This window comes from Erythrolamprus reginae, chromosome 1 (assembly GCF_031021105.1).
Source record: "Erythrolamprus reginae isolate rEryReg1 chromosome 1, rEryReg1.hap1, whole genome shotgun sequence".
Lineage (NCBI taxonomy): Eukaryota > Metazoa > Chordata > Lepidosauria > Squamata > Dipsadidae > Erythrolamprus > Erythrolamprus reginae.
The window spans coordinates 129,050,803-129,074,719 of NC_091950.1; the positions used below are offsets into that span (position 1 = coordinate 129,050,803).

The following is a 23,917-nucleotide window of genomic DNA, read 5'->3' on the forward strand; positions in this document are numbered from 1 at the left end:
CAACTTCTGTTGGGCCCAGTAGGCTCATGTTTCTCTCTCCCCAGGCTCCAAAGGCTTCCTTGGAGGTGGGGGGAAGGTAAAAATGTCCCTCTCCCCCAGGCTCTCTGGAAGCCAAAAATTTATTTATTCATTTATTAGATTTGTATGCCGCCCCTCTCCGTAGACTCGGGGCGGCTCACAACAGCAATAGAACAATTCATAACAAATCTAATAATTTTAAAACATTTTAAAACCCCCATTATTAATCAGACATACATACAAACATACCATACATAAATTGTATAGGCCCGGGGGAGATATCTCAATTCCCCCATGCCTGGCGGCAAAGGTGGGTTTTAAGGAGTTTACAAAAGGCAAGGAGGGTGGGGTCAGTTCTAATCTCCAGGGGAGCTGGTTCCAGAGAGTCGGGGCCGCCACAGAGAAGGCTCTTCCCCTGGGACCCGCCAAATGACATTGTTTAGTTGATGGGACCCGGAGAAGGCCAACTCTGTGGGACCTAATCAGTCGCTGGGATTCGTGTGGCAGAAGGCGGTCCCGGAGATATTCTGGTCTGATGCCTTCCCAGAGCCTCTGTGTAAGCCAAAAACCAGCTGGCCAGCACACACATACACATTGGAGCTGAGCTATGGCAACGGCTCAAGTGCCAGCAGATATGGCTCCGATTGCCACCTGTGGCACCCGTGCCATATGTTCGCCATCACTGGCATATAGGATTTGGGAATAAGGAGCACTTTTTAATGGGTAATTCTCTCCTTTTATGGGTTGTTCCAATTAAAGGAAATGAGGAAAGAACCATCAAGTATCAGGGTTTGTCTCTCTTTTGGTCTATATGAAGCCATTGGGAAAGGCTATCTGAGAGGATTATTTGAGGGAAGTTATCAGTATGCTGATTGTTCCAGTCCTGTAAAATACTGTTATAGATTGTTACCCAAGAGAGGAATATTGTTGAAGCTCTAATCTTTTGCTAATGCTCGGAGGCTGGGAGCAACTAAATTGGACAAAACAAGCCTACATTCCTTCCCAGAAAGATGGAGTTATTGGATGATCCAATTTCCGCTCTTCCTGGCCTGGGAAGCCATGGTGACAGTGATTATTGCTCTCATCTTCATGTACTTTAGAACTGGGCCAGATATGGCCAAGAACAATTAATGCAGTCCATTAAGAAGAAAGGAAAGGAAGAAGAGGAAAAGAAAAGAAAGGGAAGGGAAGAAGGGAAGGGAAGGGACTACAGCTCCAGCTCTGGAATATGGATTTGACTTTCCCAACAACATCAGCAAGCCACCATCAAATAAGCTTCAATTATTTTGTAATAATTACACTACCTTTAATAATTTTGTTAAAATTAAACAACCTTTAAAGATTTTGTTATTATTAAATATGTATTTATAATTTTGTTATGTTGAATAGGTGCATTTCATATTAATAAAATGGAAGTTCTCTGATCATTATTTTACAAATGTATTTATCTTTAAAGAATTCATATCAGTGGTCTGCAGGACTTAAAGTTATCAATTAGGATCTGTGAGATTTAAAATTATGAATTTGATGGTTTCTAAGGTCCAAAAGGTTGGGGGACACCTGATTTAGATGACTTTGCAGTTGGAACAAAATGTGAAAATTGGGATGCAAGATACTATTAATTTTGTTGTTGCAGCCTTTTGCCAATAGGCCTTAGGTCCAATTAAAAATATTTGCTTTAACCTATAAATTCCTTTATGGTTTGGCTGTTAGGCATCTTAGGGATTGTCTGAACTGAAGATAATACAAAGATCTGCAAATAGAAGTAGAAAGACTGTGGCAAAAGAAAGCAAAAAGATAGATGTCTTGAGTGCAATCCTGAAATACGGTATTTGGAGCACCACCATTGGCATTTGCAAAATGTCCAGTTAGCTGCAACAGGCAGCTTCATTTGGAACAACTTGCATCTTGTGACCATGGTTTTAACACCATCAAACAACAACTTCCGCCTATCTCATCTTGCAGACGACTTGATAGATAGATAAATATACCAAATTCGGTGTAAACATCTGACTGACTGTATGGCCAACCACAGTAATTTTATTTTTAAATGAAATTAAATTTATTTTTACATTTTATTTTATTTAAGCATGACTTGGAGGATTGAGAATCTTTACAGACTTTTAGCTGTACAATTTGGGATGAACATCCTTTGAATGATGTGGGAATAGGGATGGGTTTTCAGGGGGAAAAACTTCAGACTGCAGGAACCAAGAGCACGACTTGAGGTGACCCTGAGGACACAGATAAACCACCAAGTGCTTCAAGGACCCTCTGTCTGCAAGGAATATAAATCCTTCCATTCCCAATCATCCTGTCAGAGCTTAAATAGCTTCTTGGATGAGAAGCAAAACGTCTTCAAAGAAAAAAAAAATTCCAGTTGCCTCCTGAAAAACTACCTTTGGGTCAACCATGACCTGGATGATTGAGAATCTCTACAGACTTTTAGCTCTTAAATTTTAAGTGTAATTTTACTTCTACACAGTGAAGGGCTACAAAATCTTTTACTACCACAGTGTGTGTGTGTGTGGCTTGCAGGCCATGTGACCAGGTGGAGTGGCTTGACAATCATGTGATGGGGGGTGGCTTAAAGGTCATATGACTGGCTTAAAGGTGGCCAACTTGACATCACTCAAGTCAAGGGTTTGGGTTAGGGTTAGGGTGCCTGGCCTCTCCTCGCCTCAAAGAGATACAATTTCCCTATCTATTTATTATTACTGAACATACAAAATATACTATTTAGTTCTACATATATATGCCATATGTGTACAACATATTACACACAGTCACACAAAAATATACATTATCCACTATATAAACTGTATGTGTATGTACACACATGCATGCACCCCATTTACTGCAATAGGAAAAACATACCCAAAGTCCAGAAGGGAAAAAAAGGGAAAAAAAATTATCTACTGGTTCTGCATACCTGACCAATTTTTTTCTACTGGTTCTGCGTACCTGACTGTTCCCGTAGGAGCCCATCACTGCTTCCACACATACCCCCCTGGCCCAAACCTTGGGGGAGGATGGGATCCAACATCTCAACTTTGCTAACGACTCCAAATATTTTGCATAGTTACCCAGTTACCATGATTCTTCTCATTCCAATGTTTGCTATATCTCTGAGTTTAAATAACACTTGTAAAAAAAAAAGTCAGTCTAGCTCCTCTATGCATCTGATGTAGTGAATTGCTATTAATGAAAGTGTATGCCTTTTAATAACGCGTGTTAACTGGAAACAGTGCCACCAGGCTTCTTTTGGTGTTTTGCTATCATAGACTAACATGAGGCTCCTCAAGCCATTAGCTGTTCTGTAATTTTTAAGAAACTCAGCTCTATTTTCAAGAACAGAAGCAAATGCTATAGGGAGTTTCTCCTTCTCATGATGCGTAACTAGACCAATCTTTTTTTCCCCTCCTTGCTTTAAGCCTATAGTGTAATCAAACAGTTTGACATGTGAAGGATCAATTCTTGGCCCTCCTCCCCACAAACTATGCAATCAAGTCCTAGATTACAAATTATTGTAATTGGGGGGGACGTTTGTCCACGTTCACCTGGTGCACCAGTTGCGGCCCTATCTGGATCGGGACTCACTGCTCACAGTCACTCATGCCCTCATCACCTCAGGATTCGACTACTGTAATGCTCTCTACATGGGGCTACCTTTGAAAAGTGTTTGTGCAGAATGCAGCTGCGAGAGCAATCATGGGCTTCCCAAGGTATGCCCATGTTACACCAACACTCCACAGTCTGCATTGGTTGCCGATCAATTTCCTGTCACAATTCAATTTATGTATGGTATGTTTGTACGTATGTCTGCTTAATAATGGGGTTTTTAAAATATTTTAAATTGTAAATTATTAGATTTGTTATGAACTGTTTTATTCTGTTGTTAGCCGCCCCGAGTCTACGGAGAGGGGCGGCATACAAATCTAATAAATAAATAAATAAAATAACTTCCCCAGGCCTATATTGTTTATGTATGGTATGTTGTGTCCATGTTTTTTAAATTATGGGTTTTTAGTTTTAATTATTAGATTTGTATTTTACATTATGTTTCTATTACTGTTGTGAGCCGCCCCGAGTCTATGGAGAGGGGCGGCATACAAATTTAATAAATAAATAAATAATGGTTATGATCAACAGTTGGAGGGGTGTGTGTCAAGCATTTAGCCTGATATTACTTAGGACACAATCCTTAGGCCTCTCCATTGCATGCCAATGCTGACAGGGATGCTTTGGATTTTGTCTCTGGCTTCGGAAAGAAGAATTTGGAATCTGATCCCCTTGTCCTGATCCCCACGTCCTCCATTGCTGGCTGCTTCGGAGTCTGAAGAGGAAAAAAACAGACAGATTCCAGATTTGTTTCTAGCTTTGTAAATTATTTCCAGGCCTGAGTTTGGCTGTAGTTCTTGAAACTCTGCTTCAGTATAATAGAAGATTTCTGGCTGGATAGCTCAGGCTTCATTTTAAAGCATTCCATTAGCATAGGAAGAACTCAGACCAAGCAAATGTTTTATATTTCTCCCAGATGAAGGCAGACACTGTTTATGTAAAATGGTTCTAGTGCTCCTCCTGTAAAACCTGTTCTAAACAAACAAGAGGATTGAAGACACCCTCAGTCTGAGTTCAACCCCTGGTGAATGCACCAATATATCCATATACTGTATATTATTCTTGTATTCTTGACCACAATCCAGAAGTGATTTAGTATTGCCATCTTCTCACATTATTATTATTATTTTACGTCTTAGTATAGTTTACAATCCTGGTATTCCTGGGAGGCCCTCTCCACATATTAACCAGACCCAATAGCGCTTAGCTTCTAAACCCAGACAAAGTTGGCCACAGGCTGCCAGTTGCTGAGACCAAATAAAAACAGCCTGTTACAGCAACGAGTTAAATATATGTTTGAATAGGACTCTGATTGACCATAACATATGGAATTGGCCACTGTTTGTATTTATTTTTGTTTTTCATTCAGGAAAGTATTTTAAAATAATTCATTGTTTGGCTCCAAACTTTATCTTGGTTGCACAAATCATCTTTTTCCTGCATTGGAAAATGAGGACACACTATCTAAAGTAAACGGATTGCATTAGAGCAGAGTTGCTCAAGTCGAAAGCCAGTTTGGCATTCAAATGGGGCGAATTTCTATTTCACTCTCTCCTGCTCTATATAAAATGAAAACACCAGAGCCAAACTGTGAGATGCTATTCACATAATTAAGAATAGAATGTCCTTTTGAAAATATATAACAAACGTGGAAGGCCTTACTGAGATCAGAATATTAATTTGGTTGGCTTTAAGTCTTTGTCTCCCCCCTATGTTTGTTAGAACTTTGATATTTGCTGTTGACATAGGCAGAGAAAATTCCTTCCATAATAAGTGAGGGGTCTTGGTGGTCTCTGAACTTGGTTCATTATCCAATGAATTGGATAATGAAATATCTGCAAGAAAACAACCAAGCTTAGAGAGCACCAAGGACCCACCCTCCAATTTCAACCCTGAGCTAAAATATTCTCATTTATTGATACCTGTTAAGTGTTAAGGAGTGTGCAAAGTAATCTCCTAGTAGCCAAAGATACACACACACAGAGGAAACCTGGAGGTGGCAGATATCCAGCTGATATCCCAGAGATACTAGTAATAATTCAGTAATACAATTCAGATACATTAAGTACATAAAATATTATTTACTTTGTCAAATATCTTAGTCAAGAACAATCCTAGTCTTACACAATTACACCAGTCAATGACTCTCAATACATATACAAAACTATAAGCTTTACTTGCTTAACTTACAAATACATAAACCATCATTTGAACACACAGTTCTAAAGCATAGTCAAAGACACAACAGAAATAGCAGAGAATAGCTGAGAGAGAGAGACTCGCGTTTCTGGCTCTGAGAGCAATTTCTCCTCTCCTGTCTCTCTTCTTATATCCTGATCTGCATTGGATTCTACATACTTCTTATCTCTCTTTTAAAAGTACAGTGAGAAATCGTATGAACATGAATATTCAGCTTGAACAAAAATAGACAAGTTAAAAGCAACACCAGCCAATTCTGATTCAAAAATAGGCTAATATAAGTGTAGGCACTTAGAGGGTAAATTTGTGTCAAAGTTACCAAAACTGGCAGCTCTAATTTCCAACATGCAAATACGCAAAACAATTCTCAGTTGCAAAACAATTCTTTCAGTATTTGGACAATTTGGACTGTTCACATCCTGTACTGCTGGAAATCAATTTGTACGTCAACTTCCTATTCTGAAAATGATGCCAAATGGGATTATTGGTGCTCAACGGTGAAATCTACTTACCTTCCCTACCGGTTCGGAAGTGCATTGCTTCGCATGCACCTGTGCACTCGTTCTGTTCATGCACATGCATGCTTTTTCACTCTGCACATGCGCAGAACACTTTGTACATGTGTAGAGAGTAAAAAAAGAAAATGGCGGCATCCAGGCGGGTAGGCAGAGCCTTGCACTGCAACTGCTATTGGTTCTCCAGACCACCGGATGCCGCCACTACCCGAACTGGTAGCATTTCACCCCTGGTGGTGCTTTCTTTTGCCCATTTCTGAGAAGACTATTCAGAATATATAGCCTGGTTGTTCCAACAATTGTTGGAAATTACTCACCCTGAGCATTAGTGTGAGTGGTGCAATTCAGGAGAATTTGAAGGGACATAGCATCCGATTCCTGTCCCACCCTCCAATGCTCAATAATTTAGTAGATATAGTAGATGAGGTGGAAAGGGGAAAAGCAAGGTCAGAACCTAGAAAAATACCTCCATCTGAGCCAAATTGAGTTACCTGTCAGGTTTTTTTTTTGTCTTTTATGTTCCTGTCAGAACCACTGCTAGCTTTGACATATTTCTTTATTTATTTTATTTATTTATTTTGTCCAATACACAATGAGGGTTTTAGTGGGTATATATCTATATACACATAGTAAAATACATGATGAAGGTTATAGAGGAGATACTCATAGTAAACTATATCTAAGAAATAATAGAAAAGAAGGTATAGTAATAGAACATATCAATGAAAGAATAGAAGAAGAGATATAGGAATAGAAGAAAGGTATAGGAGATATAGGAGAGCAATAGGACAGGGGATGGAAGGCACTCTAGTGCACTTGTACTCGCCCCTTACTGACCTCTTGGGAATCTGGATAGGTCAACCGTAGATAATCTAAGGGTAAAGTGTTGGGGGTTTGGGGATGACACTATGGAGTTCCACGCTTCGACAACTCGGTTACTGAAGTCATATTTTTTACAGTCAAGTTTGGAGCGGTTAATATTAAGTTTAAATCTGTTGTGTGCTCTTGTGTTGTTGTGGTTGAAGCTGAAGTAGTTGCTGACAGGCAGGACGTTGCAGCATATGATCTTGTGGGCAATACTTAGATCTTGTTTAGGGCGTCTTAGTTCAAAGCTTTCTAGGCCCAGGATTGAAAGTCTAGTCTCATAGGGTATTCTATTTCGAGTGGAGGAGTGAAGGGCTCTTCTGGTGAAGTATCTTTGGACATTTTCAAGGGTGTTAATGTCTGAGATGCGATATGGGTTCTAAACAGATGAGCTGTATTTGAGGATGGGTCTGGCAAACGTTTTGTAAGCTCTGGTAAGTAGCGTGAGATTGCCAGAGCAGAAGCTACGTAGGATTAGGTTTACAACTCTTGAAGCCTTCTTTAGTTGTACACATATAGCTGTCCATATGTCTTTTCAATGTGAGAAGATTTACTCCCTAGTACCCATTAAACAACTCTTATGGATGCTCTTTGCATCCATAAAGGAGGGGAAGCAAAGCCTTTTAATTTAACTTTCCTTGAAACAGGCAAAAGTTGTACATCCTGCTTGCCTGTCCATTGTGACTGCAGTGATAGCCAAGGGCCAAGAGGAAGTTTGTTTAACTCTTTCCTGGTTGTAACTCTGCATAGAAGAATAGGTAGCTGCAGCTATTGGGATGTAGTCAATGAGTGGGGGTAGTTTGGGGGGGAAAATCCCTGAAATTCCTTGTGTCTGAAGCAAAGTGGACTGGAGGAGGGGAGAAATCACCAATAATCAGCTTTTCCTTGGTCTATTGCAACAAAGAGGAAAAGGTCAGTTTTTAACAGATGAGCAGCATAACCCATTGAAAACAATAGTAATGAAAAACTGGAACCAGTAACAGTTGTATAAACTCAAACACCATGGACTGTTCCTTTTCACCATTCCTTGTCTTTTTCTTCCTGTGCAAAAATATGCAGAACACTGTTTTTATTTTGACCTTGCTTAAAAAGAAACTCTCTCTGTTTAGTGAACAAAAACATTATTTCTGCTTGAATGCAATTGTTCATTTTCATTCCAGAGATAGAATTGCTTTTATACAGAGTAGCAGAAAGGATATACACATAGCTTCTTCTTCTTCTTCTTTTTGGCCTAATTTAGTTCTGAATTAATAATGTAACTCCCATCACTTGTTCCATTCAGCTGCAAATCAAACTGCTGACTTGTTTTCATAACTTCAGCCACTTGCTATTTAATATCTTTTGATGTATCATGAATATATGTATGAAGAGTGTCACTTGACATTAGTACCTATTCACTTTTCTTGCAAGATCATCCCCATAGGTCATGTCTATCATGTCTCTATCTCCTGATTTCAGCAGGTCCTCATCAAGAGCATATCATTTGTTTTGCTTTGCAGTCTGTCAAGCAACACAACAAAAATGAAGATTAGGTCGCTGCACAGGATATAGTGTACAGATTTATTAGCTGGAATGTCCAATCTTTGTTGTTGAAATTCTTCTTCTCTATTGATTGCCAGCAAAGGTGCATGTTTAATTTTAAGTTGCTCTTATTTTGCTTCAGCTTATTCTGCTTTAGAAATTCATTAATTAGAATTTCAATACAGATCAAACACGTGAGAAAAGTGAAACTTATCTCCATAAAAATCTTTTTTATATGATTTAAGGATTTGCCTATAGATGGGTTATGGGAAGAAAAGACATTTGCTTGCAAATTTATAGGGAACGAAGAGTTAGTAATTTTGTTTTTACTTATTATGAAATAAAGGCCATTTTTGAAAGTCACTACTTTCATTTTTATCTTTTTCTTTATCATACTTTTTTTCTTTTTTTGCACTTTATTTTTTTAATTCATTCTCCCCCCCTCCTGCGTTTAGTCTGTATTTGAATAGAATAGAATAGAATTTTATTGGCCAAGTGTGATTGGACACACAAGGGATTTGTCTTGGTGCATATTGCTTTTACTGTTAAATTCTTTAATAGCAAATTAATCAAAATATTTAATGAAAATTATATATTTTTATTTATTTAGCATAACCAAAGTTGTATCAGTACTAAATTCCAGCATAAAACTTGACTGAAAGTGATTTAGATAACCCATATCCTCCAAAACTCTCAGCAACCTATACCAGAAAAGGATTGGAATAGTTTATCAAAGGCCATTGGGTCTAGAGATGGCCTCTTTAGGAGGAACCATTGCCTCTTTCAAGGCTGAAGGCATCACCCCAACCATCAAGGAAGCTGATTCTGTAGCACGGACTCAATCCTTTTTGGTTACTTGGTGGCATAACAACATGGAGAGCTATGTCTATTTCCTCAGGAGTCACCGGCTCAAACGCATCCCAGACCACACCAGACCATCCTCCAGGTAACTCAGCCTACATACCCAGTCAGAGTCCAAGGTGGAACAAATCTTGGTGATTATCTGTCAGACAGCCGGAATAATCCTCACAATGGCCCAGCATTTTTTTTTTTTTGGGGGGGGGGGGATCTCCTTACCCAATAGGAATTGGTTCACCCTAAATAGGAGTCCTGGCCAGCTAGTACGGAATGCAGTAATAAAATATTCATAATTGACTGCCTTATTGCCATGAGTTAATCTCTAATATGAGATCCAGTTTGGTGTAGTTTCTATGCCTAGCATGAGCCTGAGGCTGTGATGGCTAACCTTCTTCTCATTGCGTGCTGGAAATGTGCATGCCCCAACTCCTGTGCTTGACCCTCCATGCTCCTACATGCGTGCGTAACCCATGCTCCCCTACACATGTGTGAGTGACCTGCCCCCTGCACTCCCCTTGCCCCCTCTGGAGGGCCTCCAGACCCTGGAGGAGGCAATTTTTGCCCTTCGGGAGGCTTGAGAAAAACTTCTAGAGCCTGGGGGTGCACTCTGCCCTCTGTACATGCATAGCGGTTACCTGAAAATCAGCTGGCCAGAAAGAGGCATGCACATATGCGTGGTGGAGCTAAGCTGGACGATGGCTTGCATGCCCATAGAGAGGGTTTGCATGCCACTGTGGAACACATGCCATAGATTTGCCATCATGCCCCTAAGGCATCAGGCTAGAATAATAATTAATAATAATAATAATAATAATAATAATAATAATAATAATAATAATTTATTAGATTTGTATGCCGCCCCTCTCCACAGACTCGGGGCGGCTCACAACAATAATAATAACAGTATACAATGTAACAAATCTAATATTAAAAATTATCTAAAAACACATCATTTATAAATCATACAACACAAGCATACCATACATAAACTATATAAGCCCGGGGGAGATGTCTCAATTCCCCCATGCCTGGCGATATAGATGGGTTTTGGGCAATTTACGAAAGGCAAGGAGGGTGGGGGCAGTTCTGATCTCTGTGGGGAGTTGGTTCCAGAGGGCCGGGGCCGCCACAGAGAAGGCTCTTCCCCTGGGGCCCGCCAGATGACATTGTTTAGTTGATGGGACCCAGAGAAGGCCAACTCTGTGGGACCTTATCAGCCGCTGGGATTCATGCAGCAGAAGACGATCCCAGAGATATTCTGAAAGAAATTGGGAGACCATGGGTTCTAGTCCTATCTTAAGTACAAACCCAGTCAATTTGTCTCAAGAAAGGAGGCAATGGCAAACCTCCTCTGAAAAACCTTGACAAGAAAACTGCAGTGCTTGCTCAGACAGTCTCCAAGAAATGGATGTGGTTGGATGGAAGGGAAAAAAAGCATCTCATTATAGACTCTTTACCGTATCCAGTCAGACTCATTGTGGCTGATATAGTCAAAGAGGCCAACAAATGTATCAGAGGTAAATAAGACAGATTAATCAAGGAGTGTAAATGTTTTTAAAAATGAAAGAGATGAAATCCTTGTCTCAATTGCCATGTTGACCCAAGGACTACTGTTGCACTCTGCTAATATATAGGTAGGGAGAATACACACAAAAGCTAAATGAGATTTCATTTTTTAAGTGTGGCTGTTAAGTGTGACAAAGTTGGCAGAATTTTGACTAAAATAATATGAGACGTGACAATGAGCAATATTTGTAGAATTTTTTGCAGATGTTTTTGAAACAGATTTTTGCTTTCCAGCAGATAAACTGAAAAAAAAAATAAATTTATTATGTAATAGGTTTAGAGAAGCCATTTAATAAAGTGAATAGACTTGAATTATGTTGTATTTTTCAAGAGAATGAAATTGAAGTGTGGTTGAGGAATGATTCCATTACTTGAATGACAAAACATAAACAGACAGTAAGTCAAGGATGATGTGTTCTCTTTGATGATTTAATATATTTATGGATAAATTTATGTGAAATGCTTGTGATAGCAACAGAATGGTATTTGTGGCGATGTGAATGCAAGTGTACACAGTTGATACTATGTTGTTAGCTGAGAAAAATAACTTCCAGTAAAAATTCAATAAATTATATAATGGAATGTGGAATATGAATCTGAAGATTAACACATCAAAGACCACTAGGTAAATTTGGCAGAGAAAAGGAAGTGACAAGTGAATGAAAAGTAAAGCAAATAGATGAATTTGTGTACAGTATCTTAGTTGGGTTCTTGACTGATTATGGAAACACTTTTAAAAGCCATATGTAGATTAAATAACTTGCATCCCCCACAAATTGCTGATAAAATGAATGACATCATTTGGGTTAAGGATTTCAGGAGACCATCACACTATTTCCTCTAAGATGCAGAACTTTCATTGTACTTTCTTGATTTAGCGTAACGTTACCATTTGATTAGTCATTAATTTTATGAACACCTTCCACTGAAATGTGCAGGACAGTGATGGCATGGATGCCACAGGTGGCAGGCAGAGCCATATCTGCTGGCATGTGAGCTGTTGCCCTAGCTCAGCTCCAATGTGCATGTTTGTGCTGCCCAGCTGATTTTTGGTTTGCACAGAGAATCTCGGAGGATGTTTTTGGCTTCCAGAGAGCCTCTAGGGGATGGGGGAGGACGTTTTTACCTTCACCTGGCACCAGGGAAGCCTTTGGAGCCTGGGGAGGGTGAAACATGAACCTACTGGGCCCACCAGAAATTTGAAAACTGGCCATTTCTGGCCTCCAGAGGGCCTCTGGGGGGGGCTGTTTTTGCACTCCCCAGGCATTGAATTATGGGTGTGGGCACTTGCACCTGCGTGATAGTGCACACCCACACTTTTTCAGCACCAGGTTTGCCATCACTGGTGTAGGGTATAGATATACAGTGGTCCCTTGATCATCGCGAGGGTTCCGTTCCAGGACCCCACGCGACGATCGATTTTTCGCGAAGTAGCGGTGCGGAAGTAAAAACACCATCTGCGCATGCGCAGATGGTGTTTTTACTTCCACCGCAGCAGCGAGGAGCCGAAGATTGGGGTTTCCCCGCCGCCTCGCTGCTGCCGCTTGTCCGCGCGCGTGCCGCCCGGCCTTCCCCCGCCCACCCCGTTGCTCTTATTGCTTCCCAGCTGGGAAGCGGCCCCCGCGCGCGCGCCGCCCGGCCTTCCCCCACCCACCCCGTTGCTCTTATTGCTTCCCAGCTGGGAAGTGGCCCCCGCGCGCGCGCCGCCCGGCCTTCCCCCGCCCACCCCGTTGCTCTTATTGCTTCCCAGCTGGGAAGTGGCCCCCGCGCGCGCGCCGCCCGGCCTTCCCCCGCCCACCCCGTTGCTCTTATTGCTTCCCAGCTGGGAAGCGGCCACCGCGCGCGCGCCGCCCGGCCTTCCCCCGCCCACCCCGTTGCTCTTATTGCTTCCCAGCTGGGAAGCGGCCCCCGCGCGTGCGCCCCCCGGCCTTCCCCCGCCCACCCCGTTGCTCTTATTGCTTCCCAGCTGGGAAGCGGCCCCCGCACGCGCGCCGCCCGGCCTTCCCCCGCCCACCCCGTTGCTCTTATTGCTTCCCAGCTGGGAAGCGGCCCCCGCGCGCGCACCGCCCGGCCTTCCCCCGCCCACCCCGTTGCTCTTATTGCTTCCCAGCTGGGGAAACTCCACCATCTACGCATGCGTGGCCATAGAAAAAAAGGGCACGCATGCGCAGATGGTGTTGTTTACTTCCGGGTTGAAAACTCGCGATATAGCCCTTTCGCGATGCTCGAGGACGCGAAACTCGAGGGATCACTGTACTGTTATATATATCTACATCAGAAATCACTATTATCAGTAATAGCTCTGACAAATGGCTAGATCCAATATTCTAACTACCGTATCTCTCCAAACTCATGCTGGGCTTTGATATGTAATCCTGACATGTGCTTGCGTTAGCAAGGAAGGAGTACATTTTGATGAGGGGCCTGTAGGCATCTGTATCATGAACTGATAGAGATGAGCACTATATTGGATGGGGAAAAGGTGCAGCACAAGGAGAACTTCATGGCCCTTGTTGGCAGTCCCTTGAAGCAAGTAGGTCTTCCCAGGACTTCATGAGTACTTTCTAAAGCTGCAGAATAGTTCTGGGAAAGATACATTTGGTGAAGTTGATGGATGCTCTATGAGTATCCCTGCATCACCAAACTACCTTCTTTTCTGACTCTAAAGGGACACACACAGCACTACTCTATCAATTGACCAATTACAAATGACAAGTGTAATATTTTTCATGACACCTATTAAATTGATAGATGGTATATCCTCAGAACTAACAGGTTTTCACTTCCTATAGAAAGTTAAGAATGTTACTGTACTGAAATTGCTCGATCAATACTTGTCTTGGGAAAAAAGACTGGTTGTTTTTCATTGCCTTCACTAAACACAGAATAAAGCTGGAAGCATGGGAAGTCACACTCAATTCCATAAATTTCTTTAATAGTCCAGCTTAAATAACTGTGAATATCCATTGATTGGAATAAAATCCAATGGTGATGAAACAAACTCAATTTCTTTTTCTTTTTTTAAAGTTTTGTTTATTAGTTTTCAAGTTTTAAAAACAACATTTCTATATTTTAATACAGATCTATGCCTGCTTTTCCCCCCAGTTTGTTACATTTCTTATAACCACCTCTTCATAAAAACATCTATTACATTGCATTTTAATGTATTTCTCATTTTTTTACATCCTTTCACATTTTATCCCAATCTTTTGCCTTTATTACTTATCCAATTACACCAAATATTCCAAATCTCATAATATTCTGAGCTACTAATTTCCTTGATCTCTGTGATCATCCTGTCCATTTCTGCACATCTAAAGATTTTGTCTATGATATTATTTTCTGGAGGGGTCTCTTTGTTTTTCCAGAATTGTGCATAGGATACACTGGTAGCCGTAGTTATATGAGTAATTAGATATTGTATTTTTTTGTGGGGTGGTGGTGGTATTTTTTTGGTCTTTATTCCTAGAAGCATGCATTCTGGAATGAGTTCTATATCCATTTCTGTTATCTCCAATAGCCGCTTATGAATTGTTTTCCAAAATCCTTTTCCTTTGGGACAAGTCCATAAACAAACTCAGTTTCTGTCATAGAAGCAAGCCCTATATTTACATTAGAAAGACACTGTATGTTATCTCTAGAGGCTTACTTAAATCAAGAAAATATACAAAAGTTCCAGTAGGGTTTAAAGTCAGGTACTGCAGCAGAACTGTCTATGTTGAAAATCGACGGACAAAAAATAAATAAAAGCAGGGCATTTTCGCTCATTCATGTGGGTAGAATTTTGAAAGACGTTTCCTAGCTACGAGTTCAGAGTTGTTCTGTTTTGACATGCTATTTTGGGGCTCCCAAATGATGGCTTTCAGTTGAAGAGTATGCTTGTGGTTGAACAATCCTTGCTGCTGGATTTATGCTTACAGTCAATACTGTGTGCTTCTGAGGCCCTGGCTGAGCATCACATTAAGTAGCCTGTCAACAAATAGTGCAGGCTTCTTACTTGCCTATTTGCTCCACTATATTTGCAACAGGTCATTTGTGGAGAGAAAACAGGTGACAAGGAGAATAAGCTTCACACATTTGTTCACTCACATCTATGGGAAGTCCTGGTCCTTCTTCTATGCAGGTCAAAAGCCAGTTTCGCTTAGCTTTGCCAGGACATATTTGCCCTTCCGATCCAAACTGTTCTTACAATGGATAGAGTACCAAAGGAACGAAGTTAATACCATCCCATAAATCTGGACAAAAAAAAATAAACGAAAAGGAAACAAACATTTGAAAATATATAGGTTAACTAAATATAATGCTCCAAAAAAAATATATGGAACACTCAAATAACACATCCTAGATCGGAATGAATGAAATATTCTCATTGAATATTTCATTTGCACAACTATTCCATTTGCACAACAGCATGTGAAATTGACTGTCAATCAGTGTTGCTTCCTAAGTGGACAGTTTGATTTCACAGAAGTTTGATTTACTTGGAGTTATATTTTGTTTTTTAAGTGTTCCCTGCTATATGCCTGTATTTCTAGCCTAATACTCAATTGCCCTGCTGCTTTAAGTGTTTTCAGAATCTCTGGGTTAAGATTGTTACATTGAAAGCTTTAGGCCCAGCATTGTCTATCTGTAGACTGAGCTTCTCAGGAGTCCCCCCATTCCCCCCCAACCAGTTTTTTTGTGGTACAGTAGTACCTTGTGATATGAACCATTCGTCATACAAACTTTTCGAGATACGAACCCAGGGTTTGGAAATTTTTTGCCTCTTCTTACGAACTATTTTTGCCTTACGAACCTGCCGCTGGGATGCTCCGCCTCCGGACTTCCATTGCAATGGCGTTCAGATTCAGGAGACCGCCGAGAAGTGCTGCCCCCCTGCTGTCACCTTCCAAAACAGCCAGGGGGCTTCTCGGCGTTCTCCCGAACACCGAACCTGGAAGTTCGGCAAAAGTTTGGGTTTGGGGTTCAGGTTCGGTAGACCACCGTGAAGCGCCGCTGCCCAGCTGTCACCTTCCCAGAAGAGCCGTGGAGCTGTTGGCCGGTCAGGAGGCTCAAACGGAGGTGGGAAATCCCAATAGGGAATTCCAGGGATGGAGCTTTGATGTCACAGAGACGTCCTTCCTGGCCAGCGTGCCCAGCTGTTTCGGAAGGTGACAGCCGGGCGGCGGTGCCCATTGGAGCGCCCATTTTTGCGATTTTTTGAGGGAGGGGCTTGCACGGATTAATCGGTTTTCCATTGTTTCCTATAGGAAACATTGTTTCGTCTTACAAACTTTTCACCTTACGAATCTCCTCCCTGAACCAAGTAAGTTCGTAAGATAAGGTATCACTGTACTTTTATTCCTGAGCCTTGACTTTCTTAAAGATTGTTAAATGGTTGTTTTCTAGAATGCTTCTAATCTAAACAATTGGAGAACCAACTACTGTTATTCAAACCAGCTTCAAATAACACCTGCTGACTAGCTCTGAGCTCGAGAGGCCATTCCAGTGGGAAGAGGTAGTCATTATGAATAGAAAAAATTATGATCAATAAGTTGACATTGCATAACGTTAGCAAAAAGGAGTGACTTGCAAAGCCTTGTTACGCCCTCAATAATTCCACGAAAGATGGAAAGATTAATGCAAGGAAGAAGGCAAATGTTCTTTCCAAAGGAGAGGATCAATACTTTATGTTCTTAAAACATAATTAGGAAATGTTGTAATCTTTCATCTTAATTCTTACACTGCTATCCCTTCTTTCTCCTCAAAGCAGTTTCTCAGAAATCCATTTCTTTTATATCCTAATGCAGCTTCCAGCAATTAAAGAAACCAATAATAAAATGCAATAAAAGTCTAAGAGAGAAGGGAGCAACACAACAGGATAAAGCAGAAGCAGATAATGCAATTATCTCCATATATCTACTTTCTGTCATGCTATTAATCTTAAATCAGATGGAAAATAGAATATGTGACACAATGACTTTGATCCAATTGTCATGATTTCGGTGGGTGGTGTGGGGGGATGCAAAGCACTAAATACAGTGGACTTTATATTAAGAAATATATTATATTATATAATATAATATATTATATTATTGTATGCTGCCCTCGGAGAATGAATGAATGAATGAATGAATGAATGAATGAATAAATAAATAAGGAAACAATAAAATACAACAACAATAGCAACAATCTGATAAAATATATAATACCCTAAAAAAATCCTCTACAAGGCTTGGGAGAAGTGGTACCGATGGTTAACCAACAAAACAATATGAAACAACTACTAACAAGAAAAAAGGAACTACTCAAACGCACGTTCCCATCTCACAACAGACCACGTTGTAATTACAAAATTTAATACACTTTAAATCTCTAAATAGACATTGGTTTCATAGACTGTCTGAACTCAATCCTATTGATATTGATCCGTTATTACTAATCAACTATCTATTCCTGCAAACACTTATAAGTCGGTGTTAGTGGGGGGTCAGAGGTCGGCTCCGAGGTCTCTCCCTTGTGGGGTGCCTCAGGGGGTCGGTCCTCTCTCCCCTGCTATTTAATATCTACATGAAGCCGCTGGGTGAGATCATCCAAGGACATGGGGTGAGGTATCATCAATACACTGATGATACCCAGCTTTACATCTCCACCCCATGTCCAGTCAACGAAGCAGTGGAAGTGATGTGCTGGTGCCTGGAGGCTGTTGGGGCCTGGATGGGTGTCAACAGACTCAAACTCAACCCGGATAAGACGGAGTGGCTGTGGGTTTTGCCTCCCAAGGACAATCCCATCTGTCCGTCCATTACCCTGGGGGGGGGGAATTATTGACCCACTCAGAGAGAGTCCACAACTTGGGCGTCCTCCTCGATCCACAGCTCACATTAGAGAACCATCTTTCAGCTGTGGTGAGGGGAGCGTTTGCCCAGGTTCGCCTGGTGCACCAGTTGCGGCCCTATCTGGACCGGGACTCATTGCTCACAGTCACTCATGCCCTCATCACCTCGAGGTTCGACTACTGTAATGCTCTCTACATGGGGCTACCTTTGAAAAGTGTTCGGAAACTTCAGATCGTGCAGAATGCAGCTGCGAGAGCAGTCATGGGCTTACCTAGGTATGCCCATGTTTCACCATCACTCAGCAGTCTGCATTGGCTGCCGATCAATTTCCGGTCACAATTCAAAGTGTTGGTTATGACCTTTAAAGCCCTTCATGGCACTGGACCAGAATATCTCCGAGACCGCCTCCTGCCGCACGAATCCCAGCGACCGATTAGGTCCCACAGAGTGGGCCTTCTCCGGGTCCCATCAACTAAACAATGTCGGTTGGCGGGCCCCAGGGGAAGAGCCTTCTCTGTGGCGGCACCGACTCTCTGGAACCAACTCCCCCCAGAGATTAGAACTGCCCCTACTCTTCCTGCCTTCCGTAAACTCCTTAAAACCCACCTTTGCCGTCAGGCATGGGGGAACTGAAACATCTCCCCCTGGGCATGTTTAATTTATACATGGTATGTTTGTGTGTATGTCTGTTAGTATATGGGGTCTTTTTTAAATCTTTAAATATTTTAAAGTTATTTGGATTATTTATGATTTGTTCTATCTTGCTGTGAGCCGCCCCGAGTCTTCGGAGAGGGGCGGCATACAAATTTAAATAATAAATAAATAAATAAATAAATAAATAATAAATAAACTTACTCCTTCCTTTTCATCATATACACCTACCATACGACACAACTCAAAAGTCGTCAATTCAAAACTGCCTGCTGTCTCGCAGGTCTTCCCCTCTCTCCCCTATTCAAACTTCACCTCCTTATACATCTCTCAGTACCTTTTTATGCCTTACTACAATTACTTAACCCAACCCATTTTTGAATTCGTATATGTATCCGATTTGAAGTGATGTTGTTATATTTGCATAAGCTCAACTTTGAATAGAGATGCTACTTTCTTATGCATTGTTTACTACCCTACTTTACTATGTATAGTTCTTTATGTTATTCCATTATATGTTTTGTGTTCTTTTTCTGTATATTTTTTCCTTTCCCCCTTTCCTCCCTTCTTTCTTTTTAAAAAATTCAATAAACTTTTTTTCAAAAAAAAATCCCTAAAAAAGTCCATGCATACATATAGTCATTCCTAGTTTCAGGCCTGCCGGAAAAGCCAGGTTTTAATGGCTTTCTGGATGACCAGTAGGGTGGAGATAGTGCGGATCTCGGGGGGCAGTTGATTCCAAAGTTTCGGGGCCACCACATTGTTTGGCAGACAGGACCCGGAGAAGGCCAACTCTGTGGGCAGCGTGGTGTGAGGCAGGAAGTGGTCCTGTAGACAGTCTGAGCCATTTAGGGCTTTAAAGGTAATAACCAACACCTTGAATTGTGTCTAGAGATTGACTGATAACCAATGCAGCTCACGTAAAGTTGGAGTAATGCAGGCGTACCTTTGTACACCCGTTATTGCATGTGCTGCTGCAGTTTGTACCAGCTGAAGTCTCCAAACGCTCTTCAAGGATAGCCCCATGTAGATCCATAATAATAATAATAATAATAATAATAATAATAATAATAATAATAATAATAATAATAATAATAATTATTATTATTATTATTATTATTATTATTATTATTATTAATAATCAGATTTGTATGCCGTCCCTCTCCGAGGACTCGGGGCGGCTCACAACAACATAAACAGTGTACAAATCCAATTGTAAAATGCAATTTAAAACCTTTATAATAAAATAAAATAATCACACAAACAATCAAGCCATACACCAGCCTTGACAATTGGGGTATGTGTTAGTTTCCCCATGCCTGGCGACAAAGATGAGTTTTTAATAACTTACGAAAGGTGAGGAGGGTGGGGGCAGTCCTAATCTCTGGGGGGAGTTGGTTCCAGAGGGCCAGGGCCGCCACAGAGAAAGCTCTTCCCCTGGGTCCCACCAGATGACATTGTTTAGTCAATGGGACCCGGAGAAGGCCAACTCTGTGGGACCTAATTGGCCACTGGGATTTGTGCCACAGAAGGCGGTCTCGGAGCGGATGTATTCTGGTCCGATGCCATGTAGGGCTTTGTAGGTCATATCTAACACTTTGAATTGTGACCAGAAATTGATTGGCAGCCAATGCAGAATTACAAGGCCTGAGCTTGTTTTGATATGGGAAAGAAATATCTACATCAGGCTGAGAATTAGAAAGGATTTATATCCCAATATATTAGGGAGAAATATGATATAATGTATGCATACAATATTTACATATAAGATTTGCAGTCAAATTCAATACAAATCTAACTCAAATCCCACTGAATTTTCCGAGGTTTCATTTTGCCTACAGGTGCATGGAGCAGCAATGCTTCTCAGCTGATTGATTAAATTAATCCATTAAAAGAACTTATTGATCACTTAATATGCCATATTTAGTTACTGGACAACCTAATGCTGTTTTTAGTTCATTAACTTAAAAGAAACCATTAACAATTAGAAAGCAGGGTGTTTGCACACCCTTACATGTGCAGAAAATAAGGCAAGTTTTAAAATGTTGATTCATACTTGTTTATATAAAAAAACCAAGCAGATATTATTTTATAAAAGAAAAATGTTTACCTCTATGCAAATTTATGCAGGTCTAATTATATAGATTTGTATTTATAAATGCAGTGGAGTAATAAATGGACCATTAAAAAGCAAGGAGTTATATTTCTCAGTGAAAAAAAAATAACATAATCTAAAATCTTGGCTGAATGATACTTTTATTAGTAACTTAATTACTACAAGTTAATATTATGGAGTTCTAATTGGTCATTAATTGGTTGGTTTCACACATAACATTAAGCCATAAACTTTGGTTCACAAGGCAGACTTCTGGGCTAAATTTAGTGCTAAGCCAAAATTAAATCAATCACATTTTGGTTTAAAATGATGGTGTAGATCTTACTATGAAGCCTCTGAAAGATCAGGAAGATCAATATGGAAACATTTCTGATAGATCTGGGACAGTGATTCAGTGATAGGGATCAGAGAAATGTCTAAAGATAGATTTATTTGCTAGTACAAACAAACAAACAAAATACCACTGTAGCAGAATACTTTTTACAACTATGGACACTTTTACAAACTTCAAACTTGACAGCTTTAAGACTAGTGGACTTCAACTCCCAAAATTCCTCCTCCAGTCTTGCTAGCTCAGGAATAGGAGTTGAAGTCCACAAGTCTTAAACTTGCCAGGTTTGAAGATCCTTGCACCCCTAACCCCTAACCCAGGGGGTCTTCAAACTTGACAGATTTAAGAATAGTGGACTTCAACTCCCAGAACTCCTCCTCCAGTCATGCTAGATGGGGTCATTAGAAGGCAAAACCACACCCATTTTTGAGAAAAAAGTCCGTTTTTGCCCGTGTTTTCACAAAAGTGGAGACATTTTTGCCATCGAACAGAGTGATCAATGCCTGGAATTCACTACCTGACTCTGTGGTTTCTTCCCCAAACCCTAAAACTTTAACCTTAGACTGTCTACAGTTGGCCTCACCCCATTTCCTAAGAGATATGTAAGGGGTGTGCATAAGCACACCATTCTGCCTACTGTTCCTGTCTTACTGTTCTATTCTATAATTTACCTGTACCTACTTTGCTTATACTGTATATGTTTATATCAATACCTGCTATTTGTATTGACAAATAAATAAATAAATGAATGGGGGGGGGGAGATGGAAAACAAAGAGTTACCATGAAGAAAATTGTGATGGTCATCAGTATAGAGACAATGTCCATATGTTTTTTCAAGAAGTATTTGATTTCTTGGAGACAGTCCTGCAGTTTGGAAAAAATAGACTTAATAACCACTCACATGGGAATATACTCTTATTGAAACACATTGGAATTTACAGTTCTAGTCAGCCCTTATTGATAGGTTTCGGTTCTACATTACATTCCCTGCTTATATTCTCAGTCACATTCTTGTTAATTAGGATTCAGGTTAATTTTTGTCCCTAAGCTTTATTGCTACATTGTGGTGCGGAAAGAAAGATTTTTGTCTGGATAGTGAGGTGATTTGAAGATAGACTTTCCACTCCATTTCATGCACTATGATGCTCATTTCAATTCTGATCTATGCTTGAAATTAAGGTAGAATTTAGATTTTATTGTAAGCTTAACATTTAGCATGATGTGTTGCCTGTCTGTTACAAATTGGAAATTATGTTCTTAAGTAGAACTCTGATATGGCCTGTCTGTGTCCCGTGCACAGCTGTTCGCGGATCCCAAGGATTGAGAGATGATTGTGGCGTGGTACCATAGGCATGTGCACCTGGCACCCGAATCTGATAGTGAGGAGGTTGGAGGTAGTGTCAGAGGTTGAAAGCCAACCAGGGCCTTCTGTACCTCCCAAGGTGCATATGAGTGACTCAGGAGAAGAGGAGGAGCTTCTTCTTGATGCTAGGGCATGCAGGGCTGCTAGAAGGCAGGAGTGACTAAGCAAAATGAGGCCTCTTCATGAATAGAGCTACAGACCAATTGGCCACACCCTTAGACTATTTAAGGCTTAGCCATGTGACGCTTCAATGCGGAAGTCAATGTTGTTCCATTCCAGAATGGTTTTGTTCCTTTCTCTCTCTTTCTCTCTCTTTCTCTCTCTGACATTCTTGCTCCACTTGTGATATTAAAATTTGACTTCTCTTATTTTGCTAATGAGCTCTGGGCTTTCTGCCAACCTTGCGTAAGTTCCAGGGAAGGATACCTGCTTGGACTCTGGCCAGTGGTTAAGACATTAATTAGCTATCTCACTGAACAGGCTTCTTTATGATTTCTTGAACTTTTAAAAAAGATCCAATTGCTAAGAAAATATTAGAAGTAAATAATTAGTTTTTAAATCTTTTGTGTGGGCAGGCCCAGAGATTTCGTTACTTGACAACCTATCAGATAAAATAAATTTAAAAAAACAACAAACAGGGAGCAGCAGAGATAACTAATTAGCAGACTCCAGCCAAAAATATGTTCATTTATTTTTTTTAAAAAAACCAACATTTGGAACAGGCTATCACTGGTCTATAATGTTCATATTATATTTGTATAGTTCGCTACATTTGCATTTTAAATTCCACAATTTAGGATACAAATGATCTTCAGGATAAAAATGAAGTTTCACTTAATTTAGGTGAAAGATCCTGTGCGGTAATAAATGTTTTTGCATTGCCTCAAACACCTTCCTGCACTAGAAAGGCCTGTCAGAATTAATCATGATGTCATCTTACTATAGTTTGAGCTTTCTATCTCTGTTCCAGGCTAGGAAGCTAAAAAAAAAAATGAAACCAGGTTGTATAGCTTGCTCTGCTGAACAGGAAGAGGGTAAAACAGGAAGTGCAATATACTTTTGCAATGGATAATCATTAAATATGATACTGTATCTCATTTTGGCTTACAGGATAACATTATTAGTCTTATTATTAAATGTATTTGCTCATGGTGACTCAGACACATCATAACCTAAGAGGGTACATATCTTTTTCATGAACAAATCAGCATGTTGCATCTTTGAGCTACAATTATCCATAAGTAGGAAGCAGATATAACAAGAATAGTAGCACGTCTAGATTGGTGCCAGTTCGGACCAGCTTGCCTGAACTGGTGGTGGAAATTTGCTCCTGCTCATTGAACCGGCAGCAATGTCAGGTCATCGCTCCTTGAAAGCAGCTGGCAAAGAACCCTCTGCGCATGTGCAAAGGCTTATGGGCACGCGCATAGGGTCATTTCCTCGATGTGACATAGGAAGCAAAATGCACACTTCCA

At 40.6% G+C, this 23,917-nt stretch overlaps 1 protein-coding gene across 2 annotated transcripts in view; it reads right to left on the reverse strand.

Annotated features, from left to right (window-relative positions):
* Positions 1–4,271: 4,271 nt before the first annotated feature.
* TSPAN32 (tetraspanin 32) overlaps positions 4,272–23,917 on the reverse strand; it is a 52,500-nt gene continuing 32,854 nt past the window's right edge. Inside the window, exons 7-9 of one of the 2 annotated variants that reach the window (XM_070735629.1) lie at positions 21,860–21,943; positions 15,252–15,397; positions 4,272–4,354 (exon numbers count right to left, since the gene is read on the reverse strand). In XM_070735629.1, the coding sequence (XP_070591730.1) occupies positions 15,287–15,397; positions 21,860–21,943 (195 nt within the window). In that variant the 3' untranslated portion in view covers positions 4,272–4,354; positions 15,252–15,286. Of the gene's footprint in view, positions 4,355–14,168; positions 15,398–21,859; positions 21,944–23,917 lie in introns of those variants that run through there. The other variant, XM_070735634.1, reaches the window with a different exon arrangement.